The sequence below is a fragment of the Perna viridis genome, chromosome 6 (genome assembly GCF_037379345.1).
Source record: "Perna viridis isolate PV_CMFRI_1.1 ecotype Kerala chromosome 6, ASM3737934v1, whole genome shotgun sequence".
Classification (NCBI taxonomy): Eukaryota; Metazoa; Mollusca; class Bivalvia; order Mytilida; family Mytilidae; genus Perna; species Perna viridis.
The window spans coordinates 21,338,303-21,351,495 of NC_142450.1; the positions used below are offsets into that span (position 1 = coordinate 21,338,303).

Here is a 13,193-nt window from a genome sequence, read left to right on the forward strand (position 1 = left end):
GAAGTGCTTTGAGGTCTTGACTTGCAACTTATAAGATCATTCGTAATTTAATTGGCAGCTACCACATAAGAAAGTCCCCCATAAACAACCAACACACACACACAAAAAAGAGAAAAGGTAAGATCAAGCTTAAACGTTGAATTAAGTTATGTGTAATTATCCATTGTATTATATTGTTAGCTATTGGTAGCTATCGTATTTTTAAATACATTTCGAAGAGTTTTATAATAATTACAATTAAGCAGAAAATGTACTTCGTCTTCTACAGTTTTTCTGGCCCAGGACTGTTAAGATGTATTCCTCTTTCAATTATCAATTGTGTGGACTAGTTCACATAATTTAAGTATTCTAGAGGAAATTTGCCAGCTCTATGTATTGATAAGTGTTATTGGCTATTTCAAATTTGTTGGGTTTGTTTTCACGTCTCTCGCTGGGCGAATTTGATTAATTCACAATTTTTTTAATTATTTTAATTAGAAGTCATTCCTGGGTAGCTGGTATTTGATGGTGTCAGTTATCATCTATGGCTTTAATTCAGATGGACTTTTTGCCATTTTTATTTCGTCGTCTTATAAAGCATTTTGTTTTTAAAGTCAAGCCATTTCATAGCATGAAACATAAAGTTCTATGTCAAAATGACCAACCAGCAGTTAGTAAAAAATCACAATTCGAAAGTAGAAAAAAAAAACTGATTTAATATTCGGTGTCGAAATCGAAGAAGCACACAGGTAAATCCCTTTGCTACCAATGCGGTGTTTCTCGCAAAAAGTGACGGGTGATAATAAACTAGTTGAAATATATGTAACCAAGGTAAGTAAACAAAACATTTTAAATAAACTTTAAAGAATACTGCTTCATCTCTCAGTTGAATTTCCAGTAGTGTAATTAAAATATATGTGTAAGTTGATAAGACGTATGTATAATGTGTCTTTGGACATTGCACGAGTTTTTGTTATTTTTTAAAAAGAAGATACAAATTAAAGCCATTTCATACTTTACATCAACCAATTGCAATTTACAATAAAAACAACCAATATTGTGAATTAGTGTGCGGATGAAAGAAATTTTAATTTTTAATTGAAAATGTCTTATAATGTACGGAAATATTTACGAATTAGATGAATTATTTCCAGACGTGGACACTTTTAACGTATGAAATGATGTACATTACGCCTCCCTGAATATATGTCACTATTTTTTCTTGTGATTGATTCATTTTCCTTAACTTGTTTATCAACTGTATTTGCGATAACCACCGCGTCTGCAGCAAGGGTGTTACCCGGGTGGGAAGCGATTCAGAAATTCATATTATACTGAAGATGCGCAATTCATCTGACAGACTGAATTTCCATCTAGCACAAAGGATCGAAACCGCGTGTGAAAATATTGTTGGAAATTAAATTGTAACGGGCGCGGGCAGCTGTCAGAACAATCATTCTCATCTCAGAGTGTTTATCCCTTTTGGTGATTTCTCAGTGTTCTTGAAAATTGCGAGATACAATTAAGATAAAGTTTACGTTTTCTTACACTCAAATTGACATAGGGAGATATCAATTGATTCTCATATATAAGAAAACTTCATATGGATAGAAAAGTGCAGTATTTGCTGTTAGAACACATGATTTCGTATTTGTTTCGTTTTAGCAAAAATTCCCAACTCCAAGTACTGTGGTAAACATTTCCAGCGAAGAATCATGCAAAATGTGATACATGCTTGGAAAACCTACATATTTTTATTTTTGATATTTTCTTTAAAATGTTTTAGTTAACAGTAATTAACATGTGCTTTTTCATATAAACCGTGATCTTAGAAGATAAAAATTATATAGAATGTATTGTAGAATTTAAAATTAAGGGAGATAACTCTGTAAATGATAATAAAATACAATAGAAACTGTTGGTTTTTCCATGTTGATTATCTCCTAAGAGCAGACAGATTGAAATGAATAATTATACATTTCACCATATAGTCATATTTAAGCAACTTAATAAAAGAATAAAAATATGTAGCCTTTTTTGGGGTGGATCACATTTTACAGAATTTGCAACATTCTTACAAAGACAAAATAATTTTTTTTAGTTATAAAAATAGGAAATGTGGTATTATTTATAATGAGACCAATTAAAGGTCTACAGATCACCAAAAGGTCTTCATCAATTATGGGCAAATCAAGACCATAAAGCAAGCTGTAAAAGGCCCCAAAATAATTGAAGTGAAACTATTCATTAAAGACAAAAATCAGTTTAATCTGTAGAAAAAACATAAAAAAAAAACTATTACAACCCCCGGAGTACAGATTCCTGGCTTGGGACAGGCACATAAAGTATGAGGCGGGGTTAATTATGTTTGTCAGTGCTCAATCCTCCCCTAACCTGGGACAATGGTGGGAAAATACAACAATAAAACGAACTTTTTTGTTGTTTATCTTACTAAAGTTTTTGTGATAAAATATATTGTCTTTACGCCTGAACATTTGTGCCATGTCTACCATCACCAATATATTGTTAATAATTATATTTATTAACATGTTATTAAATCTTGTTCCGGAAGAATTGTATGCCGGATGGTATCCAATATTATTGTCATCTCGGTACTAATTAAGCACTAATTAAGCGTGCCAAAATATCAAGTGTATTATTTTTATGCATTGTTTAGTTTCTTGGTTCTTTTTGCCTTTTTGGTTTAATCATCGTTATTTTCAAGAAAAGAGTTGACGGTACTTTAGGGCCGATTGATAGTCATATCCTTATATTTAACTAATAAACTGCTATTGTTCAAATGGAGAATTGCGGATATTTTCATCAACTTATATGTGCGTTAAATGAATAGAATTAGACAAATTGCAATGCTCGCGAAATTAACCGTTCCAGGTACGGAGACGATCCGTAATTTAGTATTACATCAATGTTGTTCATGACAACGGAAGTTCGCACAGTTGGCAACGATACTAGGGACCACATCAATTATGGTTTAAGTTTATTTAATTAGAATTGGACACATACGTTTTCCGTGTCAGGTATAAAAGCTCTTTGAATTATCACCATTTTTTTTCATTATCCACCGAGCACTCATTCTCTAAACATTACATAAAAATTCTGTCTGTATACATTACATAGCCAGACATGATAAGACGATGATGAAAAGTTAAAATTGTGTGTTACTGTGCATTAATTAATCACGCCAAATTAGTTATTAGGTGTATAAGTTCAATTTCCCCGTGTTTTTAAGTCTCTTATTTACTAAGGACCCATTGTCACAACAAATGTTACAAACTTCTTTGTGGAATAGCAACAGCATGAAAAACGAATGTATTACTATTTGTAGTCTCAATAATTACAAAATGATTATGCTGTCTTGAGGGAATATTTTATTTAGCTTGGTTGCACCATGTGAATGAGACATTTATTTCAGATGAAAACAAAATATCTATGTAAACATCATGACTATCTGAAATAAAAACTAACTGATTTCTTAAACTTCCTTGGATGTCACTCTTTTTTTTCAGAAGACTTACACTGTAATGTTTAAAAAAAAATTATTATAAAAATTCTATTAGTTGAATAGTAATTATTTTAAAGGATAAATGCAGCTGAATAGCAAATTTTGTGTATTAAAAAATCTTAATAGAGACGTAAAACTTGAAAACAATTCTCTTCATACTAGGATGTCATCGGCAGCAGTAATGCCGGCACTTTTACCTGACTCCCAAGGTGTACCAATGTCATCAAGACCACCATCGAAATGCACCAGTGGAAACGCAAAGCTAAGATCCAGCCGAAATGGTCCTCCTTCTCTCGGTAAATATATATGTTTATTTCATTAAAAAATTAGTTAAATGTAATGTTTAAAGCTGTATAAAACAAATGCAATTATGTCATGGAATTCTCTTAAAAGGAAATCAAATTAAATTCCAATTGCTATAAGTATCATAGAAAAAATAAAATTGACACATATTAATTTGATTTTCAGCTATACTTTTCTGATAATAAATCATATAAATACAATGCATTTTCACAAGTGGTCTCTTAAATATCTTACACTTTTTACATTATCTGTATGTTTATTTGAACAGGTTCAGCCAGTTCTATCCAGTCTCCAAATGCCAGTCTATCTAGTATTGAGATAGAGGCAATGATGAGAGAGAAGGTGAGGACCAAACACCAAGACATAATGCAGGTAGGATCTTTGAAATTATTTCTAGCAGTTCACAAAATAAACATACACATATCATTATTTATCTGAGATCTGAATTCCTACTACTTATGGCAACTTAAGTCTCTTCATTTTGAACTTTGATAATTTTTTAAGACGTAATAATTCTATTTTTAGTCAATATTGCCACTGCCTTTTCCTTTTAGAGCAATCAATTGATTTTTTTAACAATTGCTTTCCATGTTTTTTTTTTTTTTATGAAGAGCATGATTCCATTTTATTATTTCAATTTTGATCCTTGCATCCCTCTAGTTACCCTCATAAAAGAGCACAAATTCATTTAATGCACAACTTAATATTTTTTTGTTAAAACTCATTTCACAAGACCTATTTTGTAGTCAGAAGATAAAAAAGTGTGTTGTTTTTTTTTTTTAATTGGAAGATTAGTATAAATTTCATTCAAGATACCTTTCAAGATTGCATTGTTATTAGCTTTAGTGAAGCATCAAGATTTTACACACACACATGTGTAGCACAGATTGCCTCGTATGATACAAACATGTATTCTCTATACAAGGAGGGTCGAAACTTCACGATACAGCAGTTTGGATTTGGAGTACATGATTTGTAGTCTGAGCACCTCTGTTCCCTATGTATTCATATAACTTGTACCAGCAGCTAATTCTGCTAATCAAAAATTAATCTTTCATCTTGGAATTGTTGAATGACTTCATGCTCTAAAATCATGCTGTTCTTAGATTTAATATGCTTTCAGTTGACATAATTAAGTTTGCTTTCTATTAGAGTACCATTAATAAGTTGGCTAACAAATTTTTATTGAATGACCATTTACCTGAGAAACTTTCATGGGTAGTTAACTGGACATTTGAGAAGGAGATTTAAATTTCCTTTTATCCCATATGTATTTTACATTGCATCAGGTATTTGTCATTCAATCAAGGAAAGGCCAACTCTATTCCCTGAAATTAACAATGTTCCTTGCTGTAATTTTCAAATACAGTCTTTATAATGTGAAGTTTGTATACTGCTGTAACAAAATCTTCATTTTACCATAGAAACTAAACAGTTTATCTCTGCTCAACTAACAGTTAAAATCATAACTTCAAATTTTCTATCTTTTCTGTCTCTTTTTCAGGCCTTTATGACCTATGATATTGAAAACAATGGGGGTGTAACAAAAGGAGAATTTCGTCGAGTATTAGAATCCTTTTGTTTTCCCCTGACTACAGAACAGTTCGATGCCGTTGCGGCAAAGGTATCATACGTGGCCTGCAGTGTGTAGTGGTGTGATGGCTATTCACCTTCAGCACTTGGTGTACACTTCACAGTCTCTGGTTGTAGCTTATTTACATGTTATACTTATTTTACCTTATTTGCAATTTTTTTTATCATCTTCAACATGAAAGTTATTGCCCTTTATATCTTTCTTGCCATGGAATCAGATATAAGTTATATTCGCAATTTTTAACTAAATGAGTTGTCATATTTAATACAAATTGTTCAAAGGGGAATTAAATAATAAAAAATAGCAATTGAAAATCATTTAAACTAAATACGCATGTGTGTTTGATAAAAAAAATATTAGGATATGAAAATCCACTTTTTTTGTTTTGAAGACTCAGAACATAATATGAATCATGTAAAGTGTATGAAAATATTATAAACTGGTCAAATATTCTGGGAGATAACTTTTATTTTGCAGAACTGAAAAAAAAATGCAAATGAAATTTAAATGCATCCTTTTCATGTTTGTGATTACTTTTTCATTGCAATACCTTGTCAATTGATCCTTTATGTAATATTTTTATGTCTTCGGTTCTCAAAACATTTTAGATGCATTTAAGGTGACAATGTCATAGGTTTGTAATTTTTTCACAGTCTTTTTTTTATTCTCTGTTATACACATATTCTTACTTTTTTTCCAAATTTTTCATGATATATACAGCACACACTTCTTGTGGGCTTTCCTAATCAAAATATATTTGCTTCAAATTACATGAACTATCTTTCAAGCACTATTTATTTGTAAATTTGAATTTTATTATGGTTATCTGCTGACTTTTTTATTATTCATTGTATGATTTTTCTACTTAATTTTTTCATATACTTGTGTTTTTTTTTTCATTTGACACATTAATTGTTTCTTTTTTCTTTTCATTGTTTCATTCTAAATTCTGCACATACTACAATTTTAAGAGCTGCAATGACATAGCATTAATCATGTGCATGATTGAAGGTTTGAAGTTTTATGAGTGAAATCCAAAATTTTAAGAAACTTTTTCTTATAATCAACTAATTTCTAACGGCATGACATTTTATATAGTAATTTTAAACAATTTGGATTATGTGTGACTGAAATTATGTGCAAATTCCCTTAGCTTCTATCTTGTTTGCATTGTTTATTACATTATGGTCAAAACTTCTGACCTTTCACCTTTACCCTTAGCTAACTGACCCTTTGACCCTAGCTTTTTGGGCTAATAGAGTATTCCTAGGTTTAGAGTATTTTAGGTTTAGGCCAGTGGTTAGGCTACTAAAATAATGATACATCTACATTATTTTCCATAAGTTTGTTGCATTTTACTGACTGATTGATTGATTTAAGTATGCTTGTAATGAAGGTTAAGTTTTTAAACATAGGTTATCTATTGTTTTTGTATTTTTAAATTCCTATGAAAAATGGAATCAAGTTATCAACTGATAAAAAGATTATCAGTTTAAATGGTTAATCTTATGTTTTAAAGGCCGACTAAACATCTAAATCTTCACAGATACCTAGGAGAGATAATTGATTTAAAAATCTATAGTCGGATTTAGATATGATTAGAATCAATGAATAAAGTGTCTTTTTAATACATGACCAAATATTTGTGTATTTGATTGGCTGTAAAATATAATTCTTTATGATTTTTAAAGGGCTAAATTGTGCAATGCATTCTGTAATTTTCACCTTGAGTTAATACAATAAAATGGTATTTCTATATAGAACTGAAGTTTTATTTTTTTGATTGCATGATTAAATTCAGTGTTCACCTAGTTTTGACTTCCTCTTGATTTACCTTATATATGTACATGTATTGTTTGAATTAATTTTTTTTTCATAGCTCATATTTGTTTCCTTTTTCACCCTAGGTTGAAAAGAATCCCAACAACACAGTGAAGTATGCAGACTTCATGGAAAAGTTTTATGGACAAATTCCTAGATCATCAAGCAGGATAGGTGGATTCCAAAAGTAAGTTCACCAGCTGATTGAAGACGAAAATTGGGGAAGGATCTACACAAAAATCTTACACCACATATGTATATATATAAGCTATGTGTAAAGATTGCCTTAGCTTAGAATCATGATAATATTTATTATGATTCATATTCAGATGATGCTTACACGACCATTGCACATAACCCATACTTCTGTTTTTTTGTTGGTTTTTTTATGGCTTAGTTATATAATCTTCAGTTTCTGTTTTTGTTTTGTTCCATAAACTATAACTAAACTTTGACAAATTCCAAAGAGTTAAAGAACATTCACATTCAGTGTCACAAACCAAATTACAGAAAATCAACTGTACATACCTAAATTGGTACTAGTATTTATAACTTAAGTACCACTCTATATAAAATTCAGGCACTGCCTATGGTACAGGTGATTCATAGTGGAGAAAAAAACCATCAAATAAGCAATGTTTTTATCAGTTACCAAAAAGCGAATCAAGAACGATAACTCTTGCAGGGTGCTAATTTCATGTACACTCTATATAAATTTCATCTCAAAAGTGCAACAACCAAATGAAAAACTAAGATTTTTGTGGTCTGTAACTGTTTTTGAATGAGAGCAAAAGTGAATTTGGTGGTTTTTGACATGCATGAATCACCTCCTGTCTGACTTGTTTTATGAAGACTGCTGCTTAATAGTTTAATTTCATTTGTTACAAGCTCTATCGGTCTATTACAGAGTATTGTTGCCTCCTTCAACTGCCAGAGAACTGAATGTAGACATGATAGAGAAAATGCTGAAAGATAAGGTATAGTTATGGCACCTACTGGTTTTTTTGTGTTGCTTTGTTAGTTGATATGAGAGACTGACATAAATAATAGATTAATGTTGCTGAAGCTGCCTTGACTATACAATTGAAGATTTTGCATGGTCACCCATTTGAGGGATTCTGTTATTATTGGTGTAAGTAAAACAAACTTTCATTGTTTGGATATAAAGCATGTCCTACTAGTGGCTGGGCTGCTATTTGAATGCACATGCTTCTCCCAGAACCCACATTGGCGGATGCATTTACCAACTTATCGTTGTCAAAGAGACAACAATCCCTCCAGGATGAAAATGTCAGCTTGACCACCCATTGTTGTTCAATGAAAAACAAGGAAGCCTTCACACCACAGGACAGGCTGCAGCTGGCCCCAAAACATCAAGTATACAGATACAGGGATAGAGTTGCCCCTATATACTCAAGTAACATAAAAATAAACTAAAGGGTGAAAACGAAACAAGACATACAGAGGCCAGAAATTCCTGACTTGGGACAGTCACACAAAATGTGGCTGGGTTCAAGTACTTTGGCGTGATCAATATATGTATGGGAAGTAAATACAAATACATTTATGTTCTTTCTTAAGGTGAGCGGTAATTTGAAGGCAGTGGTAAAGGCTTTACAGTTATTTGACTACAACAGGGATGGGAAGATACAGAGACATGAACTCAGGAGAGTTATTGAGAACTATTGCTTTAAACTGAATGACCAGCAGTTTGACAAGTAAGCTTAATATGTGTGTGGAAAATCCTTACAGTTTTGAATATGCTGAGCAGAAATATATATTTATCAAAAAGGGAACTTTTCCTCCTGATCCATGTACTGTACATACTTTAAATTACAAAAATACTGATAATTGCAAATTAATAATATTTCAGAAGAATATGTTATAGTAATTTTTGCAATGTATTGGAATACTGCTGTAGAAATGCATATAAATACTCAAATTACACTAATAACCACTAGTAACATTTTTAGCATTTGTAAAAATTTCACAATTATTTTTGAACTTACATTGTGGAAATCAATGTCTTATCAGGGGAGATAATTTAGAAAATATCAATTTCATTATTTTCAGGTTATGGCAGAGATATGATTTCCATCACACAGGGATGGTGAACTACAAAGAATTCCTAGCCAGACTTGGTGTTGCTGTTGCTAGTCAGTTTAAACCTTTACCTGATAATGCTAAAGGAGGTATATATTCAGAAAAAATACAATTTATTTTTTATTTACAATTTCATTGTCTTGAATAAAATCAAAAGTTGACTCTTTTTTATTAAAAAAAAAGAGACATTTTCTTTTTAAATAGTATTTTTAGAAAGTGTAACACCCTGCTTTAGAAGAGTAACATTTTTTGGCCAAATTTCACGTGAAAATTGGGTTATAGTATGGTGAATGTTAGACAGGTGGGCAGTGGTCAGTGGACTGGGGGGAATTATTTTTAGTAATTTTTAGTAACTCTTTTCTCAGCAGCCTCTTGATATTTGGTATCCAGCAGCAGGTTTGGGTCCCATATCATGGGATCCAATTTCAGGCCTGTTGGGCATCTACTTCCTGTTGAACGAAATTCTGCCATTTCTGTCTTTGACCTATTTATCAGAGTCTCCATTATTAAAAAAATGTAAAAGCTAGAAAAGATTGTTCATCAGGCAGTCTGCTAATACAGTTGTGTACATATAAGTTTTAAAATTTATTTCATGATTTCTTATTTTTATGTTGCACAAAGCTTGTTTTTGAATTATATCGTATGAATATGTGTACAAAGCACAAGTTTGATAAATATGGCACGAATTTTGACCTTTTGAGTAACTATATCTTTTCAGTAATAAACAAGTCTTAAGATCAAGGTGAAGTGTACATTGCATGATTGTTCACACTTTTCTTATTGCATGATTTCAATGAAATATTACAAGTTGAATTGTTCTAGCTTCTAGCAATTCAGCATAAAAAATTCTTTGTTATTTCTCATCAAATTAAATTGTATTATTGCATGAACATAATTGTCTTTCCACAAAGTTCTTGTTGCATGGTAAAATCACTGTGCAATTCATTTGTGAATGTATTATGACAACAATAGTGCATGAACTTTTCAGTGGTTATCCTTGAAGTTGAGGGTAAGGGCTTAGGTGTTTTTGGTGGTATACAGATTTTTAGTTCTCAGCTTTATTCCTAACTAAAGGGCTTGTTTATCAACCAATGTAGGCTTCCATTGGTCAGTTCAGCTTTTTTAACATGTTCTGTTTATACAGAATAATCATAATTTCTTTCTTATAAAGCTAGCAAAAAAGTATACTGGGTATTTTTCTTTTTATTGGTAATTTCAATCCTACATACTGTGAAAGTACATTTATTCGTGGGTACCAATTTTTATGGTTTAGGGGAAAATGACCAGTTGGTAGATTCTTGATTTTGTGGATTTGAGAATTGTATCATACAAACGAATGGAAACTTTTGTTTTCATTGGGAACCAAATTTTGTGGTTTACCAAACACACGAAAACCACGAAAATTGGTACCCCACGAACAGTAATACTTTCACAGTACTTTAAAACTGTTATTCCACTGATTTTTTAATAAGAACATATTAGCACAAATTTCTAAGTATATTTGATTCTGAGTATCATAAAAAGTAGGCATAATAAACCTTCTACATACATGGGTAGACATATCTGGTATCAGAGTTTCTTGGTGGTGATATAGCTATCACAGAGTATTCGAGTAGACATCAACAGGACTTTGCTTAAAGTACATTTACAGTGAAACCCGGTCTAAACTGATCCCTTTTGGACTGCAGATTTTGTTCAGTTGAGACCGGTGTTTGGTTTACATAGATGAAAATAGTTTGAAACTGATATGATGGGACTTAAAAATTGTCATATAGATAGCAGTGTTTCATCAAATGTGCCCAGTATAATAAATTTCAATAATTCACACTATGAAATAAATTTGGTAGTTTCACTCTCAGACTTTCTCCTTCCAAGAAGTCACAACTTTGATATTAATCTGCCAATCACAGAATTTAAAATTCACGTTAAAAATATCAATAAATTATGAAGAAAATTTATATTACAAATAGGATAATCAATGGGTTATCATGAATAACCAAAATTTGATCACTCGTTTTAAGAACTCTTGAGGATTTAACTGCACACCTGTTAAATCTAAGCATTCTTCAGCACTGGTGATAATATTTTGGTTATTCACTCTGTCCAATTAATTATCCTATTATTATCAGGGACTTCCTTGAAGTGTTTTATCAATATCATCTTGTAAATTTGGTTACATCCAAGCCCTATAAAATTAGAAAAAAATGAACTATGGTTTTAAAACACTTTACATCAGTACAGGTAGTTTCTTAGCATTTTAGCTACTGTATAGTGCATTCACCCTACCAAAATACAAAAAATACCAATTATATGTAAATATTGCAAATTTAGGTATGCAGTGTTTCAAGAAATAACCTTTCATCAGCAGCATAAAAAAACCAAATAAATGATGAGCCCAACACAACATGAGTACATTGACATTATTTATTTGTACATGTATTATTATTATATATATATGTTATGTGTTGTTAATTATGCTTTTCAGTTCAACATGCAAACTTCTTTCCAGTTCTTACCTGTTTTGCTATGATACATAGGAAGATTCAAAAAACATATTTTCTAATAATATAAATGAAAAGAATGATTAGGGGTAATTATGAATTGATATAAAAAGTTGTTTATAACACTCTGTATTATGATTGTATCCATTTTACAGCGATGATATGGCAACAGCAGCAACAACAATCATCAAGTAAATACTTCAAACAGAGACGAGACGATGAAGCTGCTCTACAGAAAATGAACTTCAACCAGATTGAGTTGGAATTTAGAAATAGGGTAATTAGATACATGTATTTAGTTGTGTGTTTGACCAATATCACAAGTATAGGACATCTTAGAAAAAAATATTAGGTTTTACAAAATGAAATTGGGTTCTTTTTGCAATAGAAATTAAATTTTTTGTTGAATGAAATATTGTAACTTACCATAGTTCTGAATTTAATTGGAATTTCAAGATATATTTAAAGAAAGAAAAAGTATGAATGGATTAAAGAAATAAATTGTCAGTGTGCTAGGTTTATTTCTGCAAATTATATCCCCTTGCTTAATTTTTTTTTGTGTTACAAAACAAATTGAATCAATTTTGAATTTTATATTGTAGATGAGAGCTAATTACCTGAACCTGAAAAAGATATTTCTATCATTTGATAAACATTTGGATGGATTTATTAACTTAGATGATCTTAAATCAATATTGATACAGTTCACAATTCCTATGACTGACCAGCTGTTTACTCAACTAATGGAGAAGTAAGAATACTATAAATATGAATGACAGGAGACCTTCTTGTTTCCCAGTGTAGTTCAGTTATATAAAGTCTTTGAAAGAAAATTTCTAACATTTTAATTAGTCACTCAACAGGAAGAGAAACTCCAACAAATATTGACTAAATGTATTCAAAAAAAGAAACTCATCCAACTACTGCTTAGTAATAAAAAAAAGTATTGTTTTCACTTTTTGAAGTAGAGTGAAGATGGAAGTTAACAAAAATATAAATTGTTTCCTCTTTCATAAAGAAAAAAATCACTGTTTTACATGTTGAGTCATTTATTTGAAGATGTGGTGTTAGAGGAAGTACAAAGATATCATGGGAGTTGTTTTTAGACAAGTTTCAAGATCAGCAAGCTAGTGGAAATGGACAGACACTCCCCATTAAACCAGCTCACAAGTGAGTAATTCATAACTTATGAAATTAACTATTCTTAAGCTGCATCTATATTATATGAAATCATAGTTAGAGTAGGGAGACCAAATTGCTACAAAAGAATTGAAGACCATTGACAGTATCGATAATAGAACTGGCAAAAAGTATCAGATGATATAGGATTCAAGTATAAGATCAGACAGGTTTTAATAAATTTGCCTTT

General features: G+C 31.0%; 1 protein-coding gene across 5 annotated transcripts in view; it reads left to right on the forward strand.

Moving 5' to 3' along the window:
- Positions 1-2,916: 2,916 nt before the first annotated feature.
- LOC148614049 (EF-hand calcium-binding domain-containing protein 6-like) overlaps positions 2,917-13,193 on the forward strand; it is a 30,783-nt gene continuing 20,506 nt past the window's right edge. Inside the window, exons 1-11 of one of the 5 annotated variants that reach the window (XM_088587843.1) lie at positions 2,917-3,017; positions 3,665-3,798; positions 4,074-4,177; positions 5,310-5,429; positions 7,307-7,407; positions 8,128-8,197; positions 8,802-8,938; positions 9,294-9,412; positions 11,980-12,101; positions 12,427-12,575; positions 12,884-12,994. In XM_088587843.1, the coding sequence (XP_088443969.1) occupies positions 3,666-3,798; positions 4,074-4,177; positions 5,310-5,429; positions 7,307-7,407; positions 8,128-8,197; positions 8,802-8,938; positions 9,294-9,412; positions 11,980-12,101; positions 12,427-12,575; positions 12,884-12,994 (1,166 nt within the window). In that variant the 5' untranslated portion in view covers positions 2,917-3,017; position 3,665. Of the gene's footprint in view, positions 3,018-3,664; positions 3,799-4,073; positions 4,178-5,309; positions 5,430-5,451; positions 5,509-7,306; positions 7,408-8,127; positions 8,198-8,801; positions 8,939-9,293; positions 9,413-10,041; positions 10,066-11,979; positions 12,102-12,426; positions 12,576-12,883; positions 12,995-13,193 lie in introns of those variants that run through there. The other 4 variants (XM_088587844.1, XM_088587845.1, XM_088587846.1 and 1 more) reach the window with 4 other exon arrangements.